Source organism: Henckelia pumila, chromosome 3, assembly GCF_033568475.1.
Source record: "Henckelia pumila isolate YLH828 chromosome 3, ASM3356847v2, whole genome shotgun sequence".
In the NCBI taxonomy this organism is placed as follows: Eukaryota; Viridiplantae; Streptophyta; class Magnoliopsida; order Lamiales; family Gesneriaceae; genus Henckelia; species Henckelia pumila.
In genome coordinates this window covers 157,108,194-157,132,230 of record NC_133122.1, presented here as the reverse complement: position 1 = coordinate 157,132,230, position 24,037 = coordinate 157,108,194, and the positions used below count along the sequence as shown (strand labels likewise).

The 24,037-nt window shown below is 34.8% G+C and overlaps 2 protein-coding genes across 2 annotated transcripts; both read left to right on the top strand.

Annotated features, from left to right (window-relative positions):
• Positions 1-18,312: 18,312 nt before the first annotated feature.
• On the top strand, positions 18,313-19,722 carry LOC140889813 (uncharacterized). The gene has a single exon (XM_073297542.1). The coding sequence runs from the start codon at positions 18,313-18,315 to the stop codon at positions 19,720-19,722; it is 1,410 nt and encodes a 469-aa protein (XP_073153643.1).
• A 1,106-nt stretch (positions 19,723-20,828) lies between these two features.
• On the top strand, positions 20,829-23,720 carry LOC140893106 (cation/H(+) antiporter 15-like). Its single transcript, XM_073302173.1, has 3 exons — positions 20,829-21,044; positions 21,344-22,345; positions 22,523-23,720. Exons 1-3 carry the CDS (start codon positions 20,829-20,831, stop codon positions 23,681-23,683), a joined length of 2,379 nt encoding a protein of 792 aa, XP_073158274.1. The 3' UTR covers positions 23,684-23,720.
• Positions 23,721-24,037: the final 317 nt, after the last annotated feature.

Below are 24,037 nucleotides of genomic sequence, written 5' to 3'. Positions count from 1 at the left end.
GATTTCAAATAAATATAACAAATCAATTATTGATCAGATAATTGAAAAGACAATCAATTCTAGAAAAAACAATTAATCTAGAAGAAACTCAATCCAATAAAATCAAGAATTCATGAAAGTGTCTATACCAGGTTCTATCTGACCTCTAGACTCTAAAAATTTAGTTCATAATAAAATTCTGAATAAAATAAAACATGTTCAAAAATCCAAACATATTCAGAATTAAATAAAAGATAAGAAACAAATCCGTCGTCGACGCCGTGTCCGGTCGATCAAACTCCGTCTTCGTTCTTCAGATAAGCTCCAGAAAATCCCAACAATCTCACGTTCTCTGATGTGTTGTGTTTAAGTGTGTGGCGGCTTTTTTTCCTCCAATTTTTCTGGCAGAAATCTTTTTATATCGCTCAGCAAAAGCCCACAAAAAGCCCAAGAAAATTATTTCCCGACATAATAAAATTTCCAAATCACAGCGACGGGGCGGGCGCCTAGTGAAGGCGCGGGCACCCCGTCATCTCGACTTAAATCTCACGGAAACAAAGCAGTAGCGCGTTAGCACATCTTGGAGCGCTAACAACAAGCGCTGATCATGAAGCCCAATTTAAAAGCCCATTCTATTCCTTCTTGTCTCTGATCGTTTTTTTTCCTTTTACTTCTTTTTTCTTTATTTTATTTTCTTCTCTTCTTTTTCCTCCCTTTTTCACATAAAATCAATAATTCCCTACACTCACAAAAACAACAAAACACCCACATAAATCTGCTCGAAACAAACAATTAATAATTAAAATCATATATAAATTAAGTGTATAAAATACACTTATCAAATACCCCCAAACTTAGACTTTTGCTAGTCCCGAGCAAAAAAATTCAAAACAATAACTTCCAAAAACTCAAATCATCATAAACTTACAAGAATAGTTAAGAAATATTATGGAGCAATGGTCTCAGCAATGATTTCAAAGAATTTTCAAATCCAATCATATCACACCCAACTAACACTTGAAAGTTTCAATCATAACAAAATAACCTCATGAACTCACAATCCCCACAACTCATGTTCAAAACACCCTTATCCAAGTTCAATTCAAACATTCATAGATCATGAGGACTTTTTAAGGTAGCATAGGATCAAATATAGAATATAAAATAAAAAACACTCACAATCAGGTTAATTCAAAGAATAATAGTATGTGCGTGTTTCAATCAAAATTCATAATCATTAAAAGCATCAATCAACAGTCCATAGGCTAAATTCTCGCAACTCTTCTCCATTAGTATATTGGGCAACTGAGACTCAGTCAATAGGACTTAATCAGCTTATAACGTAAGGCCTGGCTCCTGGCTACAAATGAAGGATAAGAATTAAAATTAAGGAATAATTCATATTCATGCTCTAATTCTAATCTCAACTCATTTTCATTCACAATTTCATACTTATTTTTCTTTCACTTCATTGATTTTTCAACTTTTTTTCAACTTATTTCACAACCTTTTTTAACCACAAATTTTCTTTTTCACTACTACCTTCTTCATTTTTTCAACTCATACACCACACCATTCCATTTTCACAAATAAAACTAGGAGCATATAACAATTTAGCATTCAAATTACTCCCTTAAAGGTAGGAATTAGTGTATAGGCTATTTAGGTAGTCAATGTAGGACCTTGGAATAATTACGAATGGGGGTTTATTCACACGTTTACACGCATGTCATTCAATTTTCAATAAAGATCAAACAAGGTACTAGGGATACATATAAAATAGTAGGTAGCTTGAAAGGCTCAAACGAATTCAGAAAAATCGCCTAAATCATTCCTAATCTCAGTTTTGCCCGTATTTTGCCTCGAAGAGTGTTCAAACTAGTTCTAGACAAGTCTCAATCCACAATTAATTCATACAAATATCGATCAGTGCAGAAAAGATAATCATTAGCAGTTAATGATGATTTTCACAACAATTTCAGAATTTTCTCGTACCTCAAAGTACTAATATACGTGTAGGCTCAAATAGGCAACGAAGGATAAATTATTTCAATGAAAATCAGGTCCAAAAATTTCAAACAATTGCCTCAATAATATCTATGTTTGTATGTTTCAAAAATCAGATTTAAGTATTAATCACAGAGTATATAAGAAATTGTTCATTCACTTGGTTCCATTTTCTCAAAAATATTTGTCAGATAGGTAGACAATCATGGATTTCAGTTATAGCACAAAACAAAAAATTTTCAGCCATGCATCCATTTCTTTCTTGACTCCTTTTCAACTCAACTCAATATAATCATTGTCCCTAATGATTAAAATCAATAAAAAGAATAAGGGACGCGTACCTTCCAACACCGAGACACCAGGACTCGGCGTTACCAAAACCAACTCCATATAAAAAAAATTCGCAGCCGCAATACAAAGGTGAAGATGATTTGGAGATGAGCACGACATGAACATCCAATTCAACCTGAAAAGAATACATGCACACGATAAGATAATACACAAAATTGAATCCCGAAGCAAACAAGACAATATAACTCGCTTAATGTATGGGAAAAGAAGAAAGAATGCGCATAGTGTATGTGGCTATAAGAACTCGATGGCGCATGTTGCAGCGTGATCAGGTGGTGCTGTTGTTGGCGCATGGAGAGGTGAAGCTTAGGATGAAATCTCAATCTCATGGAAGAGCTTTTGGAGATGGTGCACGATTGCTCTTGTGCTGCGCGAATGGGGATATGTTTGCACATGAGGAGGTTGTTTGTAAAGATGAAGGCTGCACGATTGCATAAGGAATGGCGCAGATGATTCTTGTTCACGCATGGAAAGGACTGGATTGCGCGATTGCTCTGGGACCTGCGCAGATGGTTCTTGTTAGCGCTTGGATGGTTAGGAGCTGGATTATTTGCGCATGAAGATGGGTTTCAGTAGCGCATTTGCGCTATATTATTGCGCAAATGGGGGGCATTGTTTGCGCAGAAAAGAGGTAGCATATGGCATGGTGCGCGTTTGCACTGAAAAAGGCGCAGATAAGGTGGTTGTTTGCGCAGGAAAAATAGCTGAGTAACGCGCGATTGCGCAAGAAGTCTGCGCACTTGAGATGTTGTATGTGCAAGGAAAAGAAACAGCATGGAGCGCGATTACGCTAGAATGTAGCGCAAAAGAGTGTCTCGTTAGTGCAAGGATTTGTGCTAATGGCTTGCGCGATTGCGCATAAATAAGCGCAGATGGGGATCTCTTGTTTGCGCCTTCTACGCGCGGGCGCTCAAGATGGGTGGCGCGGGCGCGCCTCTAGTTCGCAAATCAAACCAATTTCATCCAGGGTAATCAAACCAATTTCATCCAAGGTATGGCGCGGGCGCTCAGATTAATGGGGCGGGCGCGCCCCTTGCTCGAATTTGAGATTTCTGGAGCCTGCAAATTTTTTTAAATTAAGAAAAATTAGCTAAAAAATTTAAAAAAAATTAAAAAAAATACTTAAAACAATTAAATAACAAAAATTAAATAAATTAAAAATAAAAGCAAATAAAATAAAATAAAATAAAATGCTTGGGTTGCCTCCCAAGTAGCGCTTGGTTTAAAGTCATCAGCCCGACTTTCACCGGTGTTAGATCTTCCCTTTCTCTTTGACACGCCAAATAATTTCCACGAACCGCCTTTTAAATTTTTCTCTCTTTTTCGTGGCCTTCTTTGGTGGTAAATTTGGCGCTTTATTCTTTGACAATTCAACCGCAATATTAGCTCTTTGACAGCTCTCGAACTTCACAACCGGTTCAATTAAGCATAATTATTCGATGGGTGGATTAGGTGCTTTCATAAATAAGTTGAAGATTACTCGTTCGCACTCCACACCCATTGACAACTCCCCTTTCATCACTTCAATTTTTGCATCCGCCGTGGCCAAGAATGGTCTCCCAAAAATTAGCGGAGCACCATGATCTACTTCTATATCTAATACCACAAAATTCGCTGGGAAGATGAATTTATCCACCTTGACTAGAACATCTTCAACAATTCATAGTGGATATTTAATGCTTCTATCCGCCAATTGCAATGAAATCTTAGTCGATTTCATGTCTCCCAACTTCAAGGCCCTGTAAATAGATAATGGCATTAAATTAATACTGGCCCCTAAATCACAAAGTGCATTATTAAAATAAGAACCACCAATAGAACAAGAAATAGTAAAACTCCCTGGATCCTTAAGCTTTTGTGGCATCTTCTTTTGAAGCACCGCACTGCACTCTTCTGTTAAATTGACCACCTCATTCTCTAGCAATCTCCTTTTCTTGGACATCATCTCCTTGATGAATTTTGCGTAGTTCGGCATTTGTTCCAAAGCTTCAGCAAAGGGGATGTTGATGTGAATTTTCTTGAAAATCTCCAAGAATTTGGAGAACTGCTCATCCAACGCCTTCTTCTTGAACCTCTGCGGGTAGGGAAGTGGAGGCTTGTACATCGTTTTCGGCTCAGTTTTAAGCTCCTTCTCTTCGAATTTCTTCTCAAATTTCTCCTCTTCAACAGCAGGTTCTGGGACTCCAACTTCTTTCCCACTCCTCAACTCTATGGCATTACACTGCTCTTTTGGATTTACCTCAGTATTTCTAGGGAATTGGCGGCGGTTGTTGTCCTTCAGTGCGTTCGTCAACTGTCCAATGCTAGTCTCCATGGATTGCAACACCGCTCCCATGTTGGCCATGTGCGTCTCCAAACTGTCAAGGCGAGACTCAGTTCTCGCCATCCTCTTACCTGATTCCTGCACAAAAGTACTAACCACATCCTCCAAAGATGGCTTACCATCACCCTTATTAGTATTGTTAGCATATGAAAAATTTTCATTATTCCGCAAATTAGGGTGAAAAGTATTGGAAATAGGATTACCTCTGTAAGCTCCATAACCTCGGTAGCCATTAGGATGGATATAATTAACTTCCTCTGGGTTATGTGATCCTTCAAATCTAATGGAATCAGCAACAGTGATCTTATTCAAAGAAACTACCTGTGTAGTTAGTGCAGATAATTGGGCCGTGATAGATGTGAGAGGATCCACTGCATACACTCCAGCTGGCTTCTTGACTTCCATACGCTCAGATGGCCATTGAAAACTGTTTATCGTCATCTGTTCCAGCATATCATAGGCTTGAGCGGGGTCCTTTGCAAAAATAGTTCCTCCAGAAGCAGAATCCACGTTCATCCTCGTAGGCGCATTCAGTCCGTTGTAAAACCACTCGATCTGTTCCCCATCTGCAAAATTGTGGTTAGGACAACGTCTAAGTAGTTCTTTGTACCTTTCCCACGCCTCGTAGAGCTGTTCAGAATCCATCTGCCTGAAAGTTCTGATCTCGATCTTCAACTGGGTGGACTTGGCAGGTGGAAAATATTTAGCAAGAAATTTTTCTGCCATCCCCTCCCAAGTAGTGATGCTTCCAAGCGGCAGTGATTGCAACCAACTTCTGGCTTGATCCCTGAGAGAAAACAGAAACAAGCGTAAACGAATAATATCTTCAGGAACATCGTTAAATTTTACCGTATCAATAATTTCTAAAAAGGTCCTGAGATGCAAGTGAGGATCAGTTGTGGCACTCCCATTAAATTGGTTCGATTGAACCATATTGATCAAGGCCGACTTTAGCTCAAAATTGTTGGCATTGATTGTTCCTCGAGCTATTCCAGAGTAGTGAGCCTGGATCGTCGGCCTGAAGTGATCTCTGATAGGCACCAGGGGAGCTTGATTCACATTCTCTTCAGCCATGTTATTAATTTCTTCTTTTCTCGCTCTTCTCAAAGCACGTGCAGTTCGTTCGATCTCCGGATCAAAAAGTAGAGAATTCGCACTTTGAGATCGTCGCATAAACTGCAATTAAAATTAAAAAGAATTTAATTAGTAACTTCAAAATAAAATAAAAAGAAACTCTAAATTAAAATCTAGACTAATTGGTAACAAGACTAAAAAAAATAATCAAAATTACTCCCCGGCAACGGCGCCAAAAACTTGTTGTGAAAATTCCTCGCAAGCGTACGAGTGTCAAGTTTTAATATAGTGAATAATTCAGATATCGATCCCACAAGGAGTAAAAATGAAAATATTTAGTGCTTGTAATTAAAATAGTCTAAACTTTATCTAGAAAATCAATATTTGAGAAATTTGCAATAAATAAAAATAATCAGTGAAGTTTTGATAGCACGCACACAACTTGCAGATATAATCAATCAGAGAAAATTGGTCTAGAGGTATAGATTTCACCTGGTTTCAACAACAGTCAATCCTAAATATATAATCTTCATGAATTTCATTCAATTAATAGCTAAGAACACTTATGTGTATTATTTCCCTCTTCCGAGCAACAAATAATGTTTATCAACTACAATTCAATTTCAATATTCCTATTAAGAATTTATCGCAGTGATCTATCACAAAACAATGTTCTTTTTAAAAGCTCTGTTAAAATTATACACTCTCCCGAGCTGTATAAATAATTAACAGTGTAGTTTCTACTGTCCTATTCAAAATCCCCTCTCCCGAGCAATGATTTCAAATAAATATAACAAATCAATTATTGATCAGATAATTGAAAAGACAATCAATTCTAGAAAAAACAATTAATCTAGAAGAAACTCAATCTAATAAAATCAAGAATTCATGAAAGTGTCTACACCAGGTTCCATCTGACATCTAGACTCTAAAAATTTAGTTCATAATAAAATTCTGAATAAAATAAAACATGTTCAAAAATCCAAACATATTCATAATTAAATAAAAGATAAGAAACAAATCCGTCGTCGACGCCGTGTCCGATCGATCAAACTCCTTCTTCGTTCTTCAGATAAGCTCCAGAAAATCCCAGCAATCTCACGTTCTCTCATGTGTTGTGTTTAAGTGTGTGGCGGCTTTTTTCCTCTAATTTGTCTGGCAGAAATCTTTTTATATCGCTCAGCAAAAGCCCACAAAAAGCCCAAGAAAATTACTTTCCGATATAATAAAATTTCCAAATCACAGCGACGGGGCGGGCGCCTAGTGAAGGCGCGGGCGCCCCGTCATCTCGACTTAAATCTCATGGAAACAAAGCAGTAGCGCGTTAGCACATCTTGGAGCGCTAACAACAAGCGCTGATCATGAAGCCCAATTTAAAAGCTCATTCTATTCCTTCTTGTCTCTGATCGTTTCTTTTCCTTTTACTTCTTTTTTCTTTATTTTATTTTCTTCTCTTCTTTTTTTTCCCTTTTTCATATAAAATCAATAATTCCCTATACTCACAAAAACAATAAAACACCCACATAAATTTACTCGAAACAAACAATTAATAATTAAAATTATATATAAATTAAGTGTATAAAATACACTTATCATATATACCACAAATAAAGACATAAGTACTACATAATAAGATCTTTTGTACCGCTAATACCTTACAAGAACAAAAACCACTAAATCATACAAATGTTCATGGTGCCTCACATTGGATATTAGTGATACCACAATTAAGCTAATGTGTACCACTTAGCAAGACATAAGTACTAATTTGTAAGACGTTTTGTACTACTAATACCACACAATAACAAAGATCACTAACTCATACATGTGTTGAAAGTACCACACATTTCTTATTATTGTTACCAAAATTTAGCTAGAGTGTACCTGATAAGTGAATTTTTTATGCATTATTTTGTGATAGGTTTATGTCTATTTTGTGTGCTTTCATATTTTTTTATGTGTTTTTATTTGTTTTAGTGCATGCTTGTGTATTTCACTCCTTGAGTTAATTTTGTAGGAAAATGCATTTTTGAAGAATGAATTACGGAGCAGCCTTGGTCAAAAATTTAAATTTAATTTTAAAGAGCACAAATCAAATCTTCACCGTCCAAATTAAAGTTCATGATGCTTTGAAGATGCTGTCAAAATTTCAGCTCAATCCGACGGTTAGAACTTAAGTTATGAATTTTTCAAAAATGTCGCGCGCTAAAAGAAATAGGGGGCGCCCGAGCTGCAGAAAAGAGCAGACCGAGCGCCCACTGGAAAAAATGGGCAAAAAGTTGGCGAATTCCCAGTGCTCGGTCGGTAGAATTTTGCAGACCGAGCGCTCCCACGTAGTTTGGAAATATTGTATTTCGGGTGTTTTTAAAAGGAAAGGACTCTTGGGCACTATAAATAGGAAAAATTCTGACGTTATAAGGGTTCAAACACATCAGAAACGTAGAGACGGCGGCCATCAAGAGGGTGAATAACGTGAAGAACTCAAGGAAGAACAACAACCCAAGAGAAGCGATTTCCTTCTTTTCTTCTTAGATTACTTTCTATTTGTTGGGATTTAGGGGATCCTACCCTCAAACCTATGTTTTGATTTATTCTCGAAGATTGAATTTGGTTTTTAAGCGTTCTTGATTATATTATTGTGTTTATTGCAATTTTGGAGTTTGATCAACTTCTTATTGATTTTATGTGTTATAATTGATACCGAGAGGAGATTTTATGACATAAAAGGGTAATATAATCCATGGATCTACAACTTGCATAGAGATATGAGGTTGGATACATGTTGATAGTCATAGTCCACCAGGTCGAAAACTAGAGGATTCCATAAATCGTTAATGCAATTGCAATTGTTAAATAACGCAATGAGACTTGGTTATTACAATTTTTTAATTAGATTAATAAAGCTCGAGAGAGTATATTGATAGATTAGGGAATTCCGTCAGAAGCATGACTTGAGAATTAAAATTCAATCATTAGAGGAGAAAAGGGATAGGTGAACCGAGATCCTAACAATTGTTTATTTATTTTCTGAACTTATTTTCTTTATTCTCTTTTGTTTTATTCTTTTATTTTAGTTTATTAATTTTTTTCTCCATCTCTCGTTTTAATTAATTAAATCATACTTGAGGTAATTTTGTCATAAATCAATCTCTGTGGGACGATACTCGTACTCTGTACACTATATTATTACTTGACTCGTGCACTTGCGAATTTATTCGAGCCTAATTGATATATATATTGAAGTTGATTTTTCATGGTAGTATTTGCTCGATCAGTACCACAAATAAAGACATAAGTACTACATAAGAAGACATGAAACAGTACCACATATTCATGCGAATTTTATATCAATGGTGATTAACACATGTTTACACATCAAATGTCTAATTTTGAAGTATAAATAAAAATACTTTAGCTTGAAAATAAAGTGGTACGTAGTACTTTAGCTAGCAAATAAAGTATAATAATATATAATTGTGGTATAAGAATTTGTTAAATTTGGTACATATTCCATACATGCTTTACATTGTGGTGTTGGTGCGTGGTCAGAAACGCAGTACCATTTGTATCAATACATAGTACGTTTGTTTAAAATTGAATTATAATAATGTTTATTTGCGGTATGAGGTTTTATTAAATTTGGTACATCTTCCATAAATATTTTACATTGTGGTGTTGGTGCGTGGTTCAGAAATGCAGTACCATTTGTAACGATACATAGTACTTGTGTTTGAAAATTAAGTATAATAACGTCTAACTGTGGTATGAGAATTTGTTATATTTAGTACATCTTCATTCGTACTGCGTATATACATTACAAGAAGGGAGATCAATGACTAGTAATTAACAAATGTGTATGCATCAAGTGCATGATTAAATGATGATTGACACATGTTTATGAATCCTAATGTCTAATTTTGGTAGCACATATGGTGATTATCAAAAACCATATATATATATATATATATATATATATATATATATATATATATATAGAGTTCTTTTATGGTGCCCAACACTATGTGCCCACTTCATGCTCACCATGTACAATAGATGAGTTGATCGGTACAATAGATGAGTTAACTTGTAGAAGTCGGATGAAACCTGGTACAATAGTTTGATTATGAACTAACCTTTTAGAGTTTAGAGGTCGGATGAAACCTGGTGTAGACACTTTCATGAATTTTGGATTTTATTGAATTGAGTTTCTTTTAGATTAATTATTTTTTTCTAGAATTGATTGTCTTTTCAATTACCTGATCAATAATTTAATTGTAATATTTATTTGAAATCTGGCACTCGGGAGAGGAGATTTTGAATAGGACCAATAGAATTTACACTGTTAATTATTTATATAACTCGGGAGACTGTATAATTTTAACAGAGCTTTTCAAAAGAACATTGTTTTACATAGATCACTGTAAGTAGATTCTTAATAGGAATATTGAAATTGAATTGTAGTTGATAGAAATTATTTGCTGCTCGAGAGAGGGAAATAATAAACTTAAGTGTTTTTGGCTATTAATTTACTGAAATTCATGAAGAATAATTAATTAGGATTGATTGTTGTTGAAACCAGGTGAAATCTAAGCCTCTAGACCATTTTTTCTCTGATTGATTTTTATCTGAAAGTTGTGTGTGTGCTACTAAAAATCCATTCCTTATTTTTATTTATTGCAAACCTTCTGACCATTAATTTTTTGAATAAAATTAGGACTATTTTAATTACAAGTACTAGATAATTTCATATTACTCATCGTGAAAACGATACTCTATTCACTACTATATTAAAACTTGACACTCGTACGCTTGCGAGTATTTTTCACAACAAGTAGCCTTGATTGTATGCATTGGCAATGAAAAAATTGTCCAGTTACTTGGAAAGGTCAGCTTACAAAAGCCATGGTTCACCGACAATCATACTTGAAGCGGTCGCATCTCAAGTCTTGTGGATTTGGCACACATTCTTTGAGGTCGCGGTTTCACGTAATGATATTAACGTGTTGTACGAATCTCCTATATTCAACAATGTATTGCAAGGAAATTCCCTGAATATCAATTTCACAGTTAATGACACTCACTATACAAAGGGATATTATCTAACAGATGGCATATATCCAGAATGGGCAACTTTTGTTAAGGCATTTCCTTGTTCGAGGGTTTCCGAAGAGGAGGTTGTTTAAGGAAAAACAAGAGTCTGCATGAAAAGATGTCGAACGAGCATTTGACTCTAGTCTCGATGGGCAATTGTTAGAGGTCCTGCTCGTTATTGGTACAGGAAAAAATTAAAATATATTATGTTAACATGCATTATTTTGCACAACATGATTGTTGAAGATGAGGGAGGTAACATGATAAATTTGTACAACAATGAAGGTGACGAACCTTCACAATCGGTCCAAGGCTCGAACCAAGGATTTCATGATTATCTCCAAAGAAATTTCAAACTACGTCATGCTCAAGTACATCACCAACTTCGTGTTGCTTTAGTGGAGCATATTTGAGCACAACACAGCAATAATCCACAAATTTAGCTTATTTAAAAATTCGAAATTCTTGATTTTTATGTTGTTGCATTACGTTTTTTTATTTTGTTGTACTCTTTCATTTGAAATTTATAACAAAAAATTAATGAAATTGATATTATTGAAACCATTTTTTGTTAATAATATAACAAAGAGTACTAAATATCATTTCTCATTTTATTAATTTTAAAATAATAAAATAATTTTATTAAATAATGTTAATTTATAATTGTAAATTAAAGAAATAATTTATTTAATATGAAATTTAAATAAAGATGAATAAGTGGAAGTGGGACCCATAACTAATGGATGTTGATATTAAATGAATGTGAGTGTATGTTAATAATTGGAAGATATTAATATAATGAGTATGTGTCATGTGGATCCCGCACTTTTTTAAGATGTGGAAGTGGATTTAGAGCTGTCAAATGGGCCAATCCATGGTGGGACGGGTCGGCCCACCAAAAACCTACTTTTTTGACGGGTCGATGGCGGGCCGACCCACCATCCTGATGGGCTGAAAATCCGCAACCCAACCCAACCAAAGGTGGGTTGCGGGTTAGGCGGGCCGGCCCGCGGGTTGAATCACGAAAAATAAAAATAAATAAATAAATATTATAATTAATTATAAATATCATTTCATAAATAAATATTAATAGAAACACACACAATGGGGTGTTAATGCCCATTTAATACCCCCTCTCCATTGTGAGTGGGCATTATAATGTCCAATCATAGGATAGAGAGAAGAATGGCCATTCAGATGGATGATGCATTCTTTTTTTTTTCGTTCTCCCGTGGCTGGACGCGTGGGGAGAGCTCCCCATGCGGGCCCCACGCTTCTGCAGCTTGTTTCTTTTTTAAAAATTTTTTTATTTTTTTAAAAGGTAATTATATGATTTGTGTACATATTTTTCCAACGGATCTTTTTTGTATTTTGTACTTTTTATTTTATTTGTAATTTATTTTTTTATTAAATTTTAATTAAATTTTAAAAATTAAAAAAATTGGTAACGGCTAGTTAACGATTAGTTTGAAATCTCATCTATAAATACTCACAATATATATACATAATTTCATTAGACTCACTACACTCTCCAATTCTACTACTTATATTCTATCCATTTATTTTTCTAGAGTCCTACTATCTTATTTTCTATCCCAAATGGATGAAAATAATAGGTCATTTTTTACAAATTTCATGAATTCTACAAACATCCCGCAAGAATATCCAGCTTCCCAAAATTCACAAATTCCACCAAATTATCAATATCCATATACATTTCCAAATATACAGTTTCCTCCACAAAATTTTCAAAATGATTGATATTTATTTAATATGAAATGATTTTAAAATGATTGAGTGGACTGTGGGTCCCATAAATATGAGTGTTAATGTTAAAAAGATTGTGGGTGAAAGAGATGTGTTGTTATAATGAGTATGTGACAGTGAACCCCATGTTTTTTGATGATATGGTGGGTGTTATAATGCTCTTGCATTGTGGATGCTCTAACGTGAACAATTGTGGATGCCGTAAGAGAACCCAGATACATAAATTATAAGGGTACTCGTAATGGTAGCTTCTTTCCCAACTTTTAAGTTGGGAAAGAAGCTATACCTGAAGGTTGTCGTGTTGCAGCCTGCAGGTACAGATTATGAAGTTGTAGTTGGCTTCCAATTTTGGACCCCACCTAAAACTTCATTTGATTATTAAATTTTTTTTTAATAATTTGTATTTGTGTTACACCCCTCATCTGAGCGAGTGCAACGCACTTGCGCTTGGAGCCCATAATAATTTTTTAATTCATTATTAATTAAAATGTAAAATAAAATTGGTTAGTGTGCCAAATTCAGAAGCAAATTTTAAAATTTGTACAAGATAAGATTTTTTATAAGATACATGTTTAAAAAATAATTTAATTTTATTAAAAAATAAAAAATGAAAATATAATCAAATATTAAATAGACGACTATGATTTCAGTATACTCATTCCAATTCTTCCTTGAAAGCTTCGTATATTTTACTCCATAAATCAAATGGCAGATTAATTCTCTGGTTCATTCAACAATGATTTGGGTTCTCCAAATACAGAAGAAAATTCAAAATTTCAAAATTTGCAATATCGTTCTCATCTCAACCCTCGTCCTTCTGAATTTTCTTACTCATCTTATTTTTCACAAAATAATTCCATTGGTTCGAATGTTGTTCTTAATTTTCCACAAAATATTCTCACTGGTTCGAATATTGTTCCTAACCCTCAATTTTATCAGCCAATGATCCCAGCCGAATATTATACTCCAAGGGGTACGTGGCCCTCATATGATGTCACATCATTCTCACGCATTCCCTCATCCACCACCATAGAACATCTCACCAAGTGAATCTCAAAACTACGGTTTTAGAGGATCTGGATCCGACAGAGAGCCAACAATACCAATTTCAAGGTTCGATTCTCAAATTTCACCTCATTCGACGCAGCTTGGGATAGAAAATATTAACCTTGATGATAAGGTAGGTGATGTGGTCAACTGAGGAAGAGAAATGTCTTGAGAGAACTTGGGGTACTACTACCAACGATCCAAAAGATGACAACGCACAAAAAAGTAAGCATTTTTGACAAAGTACCGCCACATACTATAATGATAATCGATCCGTGGGAACACTAATAAGAGAATGAAATTTGATAAAATCGCATTATTATCGTGTTATGCCTGATGTTGATAAGTTTTCGGGATGGTACAATAATTTGCTCAACAATCGGGCTAGTGGTCAAAGTGACGCTGATGTTTTAGCTGCTGCACATGATATGTGGAAAACTTCAAACAAGAATTAGGCAGTCAAATACAAACATGTGTGGAAGATTGTGATGGAGTGAGAGAAATGGGCGGCTCTCCAGTCACTTGGGCATCACTCTAACAAGAAGTCGAGAACATACGAGTCAGGGGCACATTCATCTTCAACCAATCCCGATAATGATAATGCATTTGAAATTCGAGCACGTCTAATATGATAATGCATTTGAAATTCGAGCACGTCTAATAGGGCAACAGAAGGCCAAAAGAAAGCAAAAGGACAAGGTCACGAATGACGGATATTTTTCATTGAAATTGGAACAAATGCAAGAATATCAAAGAGAAAAATTGGCGATAAAAGAAGCCGAACTAAGAAATAAGGAAGCTGAGATAAAGAACAAGGAATCTGAGATTAAGCAGGAGGATGACTAGATACAAAAGAAAGAACTGGAATTGGAACACAAATATTATGGCATAGTTACGAAAGATACAAGTGGTATGACGGATACCCAGCTTCATTGGCATATGAAAGTAGTTGAAGCAATTGCAAAGAGACGTGAGTGGCAGTAGATGTATAAGTTGTGTGTTTATTTTCATATGTTATTTATGTTTGCGTATGTTGTTTGTGTATGTTTATATTTTTAAATTTTATGTCGGTCTTTGTCGATTGTTTACGAATGCAATTAATTATGTTTCTCTTTACTATTAGCTCGTAATATATCAACTTGTGTTTTATTTTATTACATCATTATATTGATTTAATTCAAAATTTTATAAATTAATTACAAATAAAAATAAAATAACCATAAAAAATTGTTTAGATTAAAAAAAATCAATACAGTGTAACAGATCGGATATTATAACATAGAATTTGTGTAACGGATATAATATCGTTGAATTGCGTGCAAAGAATATTATTGCATTGAATTGCATGCAACAGATAGTTTAAAATTTAAATTTTTACTCTATAAATACACCAATGAAACTTTCATTTCTTTCATTCAATATTTTTATCTTTTCAACACTTACAATAAAAATGTCTGAAGATCCACATCGTTCTACAGAACGTCTCATTCGTGAGTTTGGAAAAATGAGATGTGGGAAGATGCGAAGATGATGTAGATCGAATGATGATTACATTGCTTGAAGAGAAAGATCATAGACTCCAAATCACCCAAAGGAATCCACGATCTGAAAATTCAAGGAGATATGTGAATCGAAATCGTGAAGACGGGCATTCTCGCCTTGTCAGAGATTATTTCTCCAAAAATCCTACATTCCACGTTGGAGTATTTCGGAGGCGGTTTCGAATGCGCAGAGAGTTATTCGTTCGCATATTCGATGCTCTTACAAATCATTCAGACTACTTTTGATGGAGTAGATACGTTGTAGGAATACAGAGTTTGTCGCCACATAAAAAATGCACAGCGACTATTCGTCAGTTGGCATGAGGAAGAAAGGAAGAAATTCAAAGAGAGACAAGAGTCTGCAAGAAAGGACGTTGAACGGGTATTTGGAGTGCTCCAAGCTCGTTGGGCAATAATTAGAGGTCCTGCATGATCTTATTACAAGAATGATTTAAGGAATATCATGTATACATGTATTATTTTGCACAACATGATTATTAAAGACGAGGAAGATGAATCAGTCAACTGGTCGGATGAAGACACTCCTCCACCAGCACGAATTGTCATGGGATCTACCCAAGAATTTCGAAAGTACCTCAATAATTATAGCGAGTTACGTGACAGAGAAACACATCACCAACTTCGAGCCGACTTGATTGAATACATATGGGCACAAGACCGAAGCAATTACTGAGGAACAAATTTATCATTTAATATTTCAATTGTGCACATTTATGCTTTTAAATTTTAATTTATGTTGATCTTTATTTTTGTGTACGATTCATGAATTCACGATTTATTATTAATTAATAATATTTTCATTATATCGTTTTTATTTTATTAAATATTCATTTTAACACTTCAAATTTTTTGTTTAATACATTCATGAATTTTTTAAAAGTAATTACATTTTTATTAAAGATTATTTAAATAAATAAAAATATTAAAACATAATTAAATTTAAATAGAGAAAAATATTAAAACATAATTAATAAAATTACTTTACATTAATTTACGTAATAAATCAAAAATATAAAACATAATTAATCAAAGATTAATTAATTACATAATAAATTAAAATTTAATTTATTAAAATATTTTACGTATTTAGCATTATTTAACATAAAATTAATTTTATTATACTATAAAATAGAAATTTAAAACTAGGTAATAAATAATAATTATATAATATGTATAAAAATGATTAGTGGGTCCCATAAAAAGTTATTTTTTGGGTTTAGGATTGTGAAAAGAAGTTATAAAAGTTTTGTTTTGATGTGAGAATGAAAATGATGTGTCATAGTAGGTCTAATGATGAAATTGGATATATGAGTTCAGGAATACGGGTACCCTAAATAGATTAAATGATAGTGTTTCAACTTCTTCGGTTTTGATAATTTTCCTTCGTTTAAATTCTTGCATTTCCTTTTCCGATTTTATATATATTAATATTAATATTATTATTATTATTATTGTAATATTTTTTTATGATATTTATCATCATATTCCGAAAGACAATAAAATTTATGTAATAAAAAATTGATACATATAATTTTTATTTTTTAAAATAAATAAGTATCCATTACGTAACGTTTTATTCTTTAAATTTTGAACTTTACCGAAAATTATCCAAATGATACAAGGACCAATTTAGGAAAAGCCGTTAGAATAATTTTAATAATATTTATCTTTCTATATTATAATATTAGATATCTTAACTAACTTTTAATTAATAGTAGATATTCTTTAATTAATTAACTTTCAATTAATTGCTGAAATTTGAGTTAAACTTGCGATTATATCATAATTTAATTCACAACAAATCAAAATTTTAGGTAGATTAGTCATTTAATATGACATTATCTTTTGTTAGTCATTAAATATTTTCTTATTTACTAAATGACATTCACTTTGTGTTGTCTAGGGCTGATCAAAATTTTTTAAAAACCATCCAAACCGACCGTACCACACCGCACCACACCATTGTATCTCATTTTTTTTAAAATAACCTCCGTTAAGAAAAAATAAATAAACCGCACCGCCCACATGGTGCGGTTATAATATTTCGCCAAAACCGCCCCGCCCCACCCCGCACCGTCATGTAAAATTTTATTTAGTTAGGGTTTTATTTATTAACTAGCACTATATATACAATAGATTTCCTACTTGTGCCACATCCACTCTCTCAACTCTCCTTCAAATTTTCTTACCTAATTCTCTCTTGTTATTTTGTCGCTTGATTGTTATTTTATATAGTTTTATATTGTTTATTATAGTTTTCATTCATTGTTCTAAATAATTTGAATAGTTATATTTTTTTCCAATTTACTTATCATTCAAAAAAAATCGCGAACCGACCGCCACCGCTTAAAATCGTCCAAAACCACGAAACCGATTTTACATGAAAACCCGCAATTTAATAAAATTAAGTATAACCAAACTGCAAGTGGCAATTTGGTTTGAATTTCTTCCAAATAACCGCAAAACTGCACCGTGATCACCCCTAGTGTTGTCTTTTTATTTACGAAAATGTACACATCCGTGAAATTGATGTATATGTTGCATTTTAGTGACTATTTATTTATGAAAACGTTATATTTTTTAATTTTACAATTTTTTTTGTTTTCTTAAAAAAAACAGACTGTGCAAACACGCAACGCGTGCATGGGTGTACGAGTATGAAAAAAATAACATAAAAATTACTATGAGACGGTTTCACGAGTTAATTTTGTGATACAGATCTCTTATTCGATCCGAACGATAAAAAATATAATTTTTTTGTTAAAAATATTATATTATAAATATGTGTCAGATCAATTCGTATAACAAATATTGATCAATGAAACCATCTCGCGAAAAACTTGGTCGAAGAAAAATGTTTTTTATTTGGTTTAATTAATCCACCTAACTACAGAATCCTTGTCACTAAAATATTTTGTATCCAAATGCAGCCTAATATTTTGGATTCTCAGAATTTTATAATTTGTCCAACAAAAAATTATACTTTTTGCGAAATACCAAACGAACTTTTTGCGAAATGCAGCCCGGGCTTGCTCTTCCATCCATTGATCGTTGGAAGCATATAGAATACGTACCTGATTTATGCATGCATATATAATCCTTTTCTTGATGATGGAGACTACGGCGCCGCCCAAGTCCGCCGCCATTTCCAAAATTCTGCTGCGCCTCTTCTCTTTTTGTGTTCTAGTGCTCCTTGCACGCTTTGCATACGTCATAACCGTCAAAGGCCAATCTTGCGAATCCATCGACTTCTGTTTCTTCCCACGAACCACAATCTCCGACGCTGATGCGGCCCATCTCCGCCGCTCCCACTACACCTCCGTTTTCCGGAACCTCGTCGCCGAAGGCGTCCTTTCCAAGAATTCCAATTCCCTCTGCATTGCAACTCAAGAGGGCTTCGAGATTGATGCGTTGAAAGAAATGGGAGTTGCTTCCAGCACTGTTCGATACGCCGAGGGGTTTAAGTTTAACCAGCCATTCAAGAATCACACCTTCGATTTCGTTTTCGCCGGTTTCGACCGGAAATCGAGACAGGTCCGGTTTGCTTCCGAAGTTTCAAGAATCGTGAAACCAGGAGGGTATTTCGTGGTACACACTGAATCAGCCAATGATGCATACGGTTTCAACTCTTTGATTCGATTAGTCGACACTTTTACGTTGCTTAATTCCCGTGAAATCATTGGGTTGGATTCTTCTTTGAGTTGGGAACTTGTGTTTAAAAAGGATAATGGAATTTTCTATCACACGGAAAAGGGGGAAGCTTCAAAAGGCAAGATCGATCATGAATGCTCGGTTCCTAGGCACAAGCTAGAATTGATTGAAAAAGCAGAGCCTTTGATTGAAGAGGAGCCTCTGAAACCTCGGATAGCATTGAAAAGAAACATCAAGAATGTCAAATATCTGTCCAAAATGGTTGATATAAGTTTTAAAAATAGGTATGTGTATATCGATCTTGGAGCAAGGAGTTATAGATCAAGCATCGGGGGATGGTTCAAGAAACAGTATCCAAAGCAAGAGAAGCCCTTTGAAATTTACGCAGTAGAGGCCGACAGTGCATTCCACAAAGAGTACACATTGAAGAAAGGGGTGACACTGTTGCCTTATGCGGCTTGGATTAGGAACGAGACGCTGTTTTTCGAGATCTCTCGCGAACAGAGGCGAAAGAAAAAGGAACAGGGTCGAGGGATGGGCAGGGTTCAATCCGTGCAATCTGCTAGTAATTTCATTAGTGACCCGAACAAGATACAAGGATTCGACTTCGCTACATGGCTGAAGAGCAGTGTGACGAATAGGGATTATGTGGTGGTGAAGATGGATATTGAAGGGAGTGAGTTTCATGTGATTCCTCGTCTGATCGAGACGAAAGCCGCGTGCTTGATCGACGAGATGTTTCTTGAATGCCATTACAACAGATGGGAGATCAGGGAGAGGTGCTGCCCTCAGAAGACATATGCTCAGTGTTTGGAATTGTTTTCTTCCCTTCGAAGGATTGGAGTTCTTGTGCACCAGTGGTACTGGTGAGGGTATGTATATGTATATATAAGAAATGCTTCAGAACCAGAGAAAAAATGAAAATATGGTTGTAGAAGAATTAAGTTCTAGAATATATTCTGAGGGGACTTAGAATTGAGATTTTCAAATGATAAGGTTACTGAACTAAATAGGAATATGTATAGACAAATTTCCTCAAAAAACAATGACAAATTTTAAGAAATGAAAATGCTGCAGTTATCTGTCATGGTAAAAAAAAATTAGTTATAGAGATCATCTCAAACGAATACATGCATGCATGCAAACTTGATTTTAGAGTTGATAAAAGAACATATAGCAGTGAAAAAGTTCTTAATTAATTAATTAATCATTTAGGAACTAGAAAAGTAGTGAGGAGTGAAACTATATAACGTGTGTGAAGTTCTTGAAGTTTTTAACTATATATTCACAAACACACTTTTAACTTTTGTTATTAATTAAAATTATCCAAAGTTTTATATTCGCTACGCTTAATGCAATTATAATGGCCCATTTAATTTACAGTTCTTAATTAGATCAATGTTGATTGGTGATGATTAAGTATATCATTTGACATCAAATTCTTATATTTAAGGACGATATCTTATATTCGAGATTCAATTATAACAATATTCTCTTCTAACTAAAAAACTGATTAATGTATAAACTAATATGTAACTTACAAGCATACGAAAAGCCCACTTAATTTTAATGATTTGTATTTTTTTCCCCGATTTAACGCGAAAAAAAAATTGTATATATGCATGCAACTATGCGGATATCGATAAAGCATTATCCACATTATTACAAAATAAATATAAATATTACAATACAAGGTTACTAAGCATAATTTAAGATGTTATCGTTTTATGAATATATAATACTAGGAAATTTTGCAAAGAAATACCATGCATTTGGTGCGACGACATTGGTGTTCTCCAAATGTGTTGCTCATCCACCCACCATGCAATGACCCTTTTATTTTGTATGCAAAAACAACAAAAACTCTGAAATTTCCGCTTTTCTCTGAAATCTGAACAAAAAAAAAAAAAAATGAAGCATGGTGTCCAGACATATATGTAACAACTCATGATTTGGGATTTACTACGTCGGCGGTCATGAACGAGAGTCTGCAACATTCGGGCTCGGAGCCCCCTTCCGTCTGCCATTTCTTGAACCAGATCAACACAAGAGGCTTAATCTTTGGACAAGATCCGTTGAGTTGTTCGGTTCCAGTTTTGTTGCTGCAATTGTCTCTTTTCTCAGTTCTATCTCGTACAGTACACTTCCTTCTCAAGCCATTTGGCCAACCATTGATTGTCGCACAAATTCTTGTGAGTTCCATCTCACATTTGAAATGTTTCGATTCTGCCATTTATTATCAATTTTGGGAATGCCCTTTTACGTAAAATTTTTAATTTTCCGTTCCATATCGCGCCAGTAATTGATTCTCAATAACTAATCTAATTCATGATGAGATCGTTCATGTTATTTTGGTTGATGCCAGTGAATGAATGCATTTCAGTACTGTTTAAGGCATTTTCAACTTCAATGATATTTGTAATGTTTAATAAATAAAGTATGATTGATTAATATAATAGGTGAATTGCTAATTCTCTGTTCCAATGTGCAGAGTGGTGCGATATTGGGGCCATCAGGTTTTGGCCATAATCCGACTTTCTTGGCTGAAGTGTTCCCAAGAAAAGCTAGACTGGTGCTGGACACCATATCGATTTTCGGTTTCATGATATTTATTTTTCTCATTGGTGTGAAAATGGACCTATCCATGGTTTTGAGATCTGGTAAAGTGGCATTAGCTGTGGGAATTTTAGGTTTTTTCGTTCCTTTCGGACTTGCTGGCTTAGTCTCCTTTGTCCTTGATAAGTTTTTGTTGTTGGATCATGATTTATACAAAGCACTTCCGCATGTGGTATTTGTACTATCCATGACCGCGTTTCCTGTTATTACCTGCTTTCTTGATGAACTCAAGATTCTTAATACAGAGGTTGGGCGGTTAGCTTCTTCGTCTTCAGTTATCTGTGATATCTGCCTCTGGTCTGTCATGTGTATAAAGTTTGCAGCACGGTTAGCCAAGACAAGTTCACTAACAATGATCATAGGTTCGTTTTCGTCAGCTGGTCTATTTATCATTTTTGTAATATATATTATTCGTCCAGCTGCTTTATGGGTAATCAGAAATACTCCAGAACCGAGACCGGTGAAGGAAATACATATTTTCCTAGCTCTTGTCACATTGATGAGCATTGGATTTGTCGGTGAAGTTATCGGTATCCATGCTACAGCTGCATCCTTAGTTCTAGGCTTGGTTATTCCTGATGGGCCGCCATTAGGAGCTGCGTTGGTGGAGACCCTTGATTGCTTTGTTTCCGTGATGCTCTTACCACTCTTTTTCACTGTTTCTGGATTGCAAATGGATGTTTTCTCCGTAAATTTTAAAAACGTCGGAGTAATACAGCTGGTTGTTTTTGTTGCATTTGTCGGGAAGATTCTGGGGTCGATGTTGCCTCTTGTGTTTTCTAGGATGCCATTTCGCGATGCACTTTCTCTTGGACTGATCATGAACACCAAAGGCATTGTTGAACTTGCCTTCTTGAATGACATCAAGAACCAAGAAGTAAGTCTAGCTCCATGTGTTTTGCATTTCAATTCGTTTTACCAAATTACCATCACGATTATGTAAATCAGTACGACGTTCTTGTGACAAGTATTTCGTAAAAACGATATTTGTATGATTTAAAAGATTATGTCCAAATGAAATTAAAGTTTCTTCTCTTGTATATTTTGTTTTCAGATTCTTTCTGAGGAAATTTATACCATTATGATCATTTCAGTGGTTGCTGTAACTGGAGTAATCTCATTTGTAGTGAAAGTTCTTTATGATCCTTCAAAGAGGTTTGTTGCTTACAAGAGAAGGACTATTCTACATTGCAGAGGCAATGATGAATTGAGGATACTTGCATGTATACATAGCCAAGAACATGTTCACTCCATTATTAGTCTCCTCCAATTAGCTAGTCCGAAAAAAGAGTCTCCTATTAATCTGGTCGTCCTGCATCTCGTAAAGCTAACGGGTCGTGCATCTTCTCTACTCGTAGCTCACAAACAACGCGAGAAGCCTTGTCATAATCCGACTCAGTCCGAGCATATCTTTAATGCATTCAGAAATCTTGAACAGCAAAATCCTGAATTTTTCTTATTGCAATGTTACAAGGGCATCTCCCCTTACAAGACAATGTACAATGATGTATGCTCCCTAGCTCTGGAAAAGAGAACCATTTTAGTCATTCTTCCGTTTCACAAGCAACCCACCTCACAGGGGATGGTGGAATCATCCTTTGCATATAGACGTCTTAATAAAGTCGTGCTCGAGAAGGCTCCATGCTCAGTTGGAATTCTCATTGATCATCAAGATCTGAAATCCCGATATGTGAATGCACAACAACCTGAATATCGAGTGGTAGTACTTTTCTTTGGTGGTGCGGATGATCGAGAAGCATTAGCCTATGCTCTAAAGATGTCGGATAATTCCAACATAAGGTTAACTCTTATTCGGTTTTTGGCTTCGAGCATGACTGAAATTGTTGCAGGCACTGAGAGAAGCAAAATGTTGGATGCTGATATTGTAAACGAATTCAAGCAAAGAACTCAACAAACCGAGAGAATAGTGTACAAGGAGAAGATGGTAACGAGTGGAACAGGGGTAATAACATTAGCTAGATGGGTGGCGAATGCGTGCAATCTTGTTTTGGTTGGACGGCGCCATGGGGAATCGCCTATTATACTTCAGCTAGCAGAGTGGAATAAGCATGGAGAATTGGGAGCAATCGGAGAAATTCTCGCTGCCTCGGAATTTAAAAGTGATACTTCGGTTTTGGTGGTGCAACAGCAGACTAAATTATGGGGACTCAAAGACCCCGAGGAGTCCACACATTTAAGAAGAATCAAGTTATAGAGTATAGCATTTGATTAGATTGCATACAATAATAACAAACGACGGCCATTTTGAACTTCAATTGCTAAGCAAAAACCAATTTAGACAAAAATTTTCCCTTCTGAATATTTCTCTGTGAGCAGTACATAATCATTTTGAACAGAGGAAAAAAGTGCGTCGAGTTTTGTCTATTGCTCATATCGTGCTTGTGTAACTTTAAATTTACTACGGTCATAGTCCGAGTAGTAATGCAAGATGCAAATCATTCTCATTACTCATAACCACATGATGCAGGATGATCCCATTTCAAAGTTGTTAAATGATATGATGTGATAGCTTATAAAATGGATACTAGCTATTCTCTCCGCTTGATAA

Bases quoted from the DNA above. Each gene is read 5' to 3' on its own strand.
- LOC140889813 (XM_073297542.1), top strand. From the start codon at position 18,313: ATGGAGACTACGGCGCCGCCCAAGTCCGCCGCCATTTCCAAAATTCTG.
- LOC140893106 (XM_073302173.1), top strand. From the start codon at position 20,829: ATGAACGAGAGTCTGCAACATTCGGGCTCGGAGCCCCCTTCCGTCTGC. The intron at 21,045-21,343 runs GTGAGTTCCATC...TCCAATGTGCAG, and splicing joins TGATTGTCGCACAAATTCTT to AGTGGTGCGATATTGGGGCC. The intron at 22,346-22,522 runs GTAAGTCTAGCT...TTTTGTTTTCAG, and splicing joins ATGACATCAAGAACCAAGAA to ATTCTTTCTGAGGAAATTTA.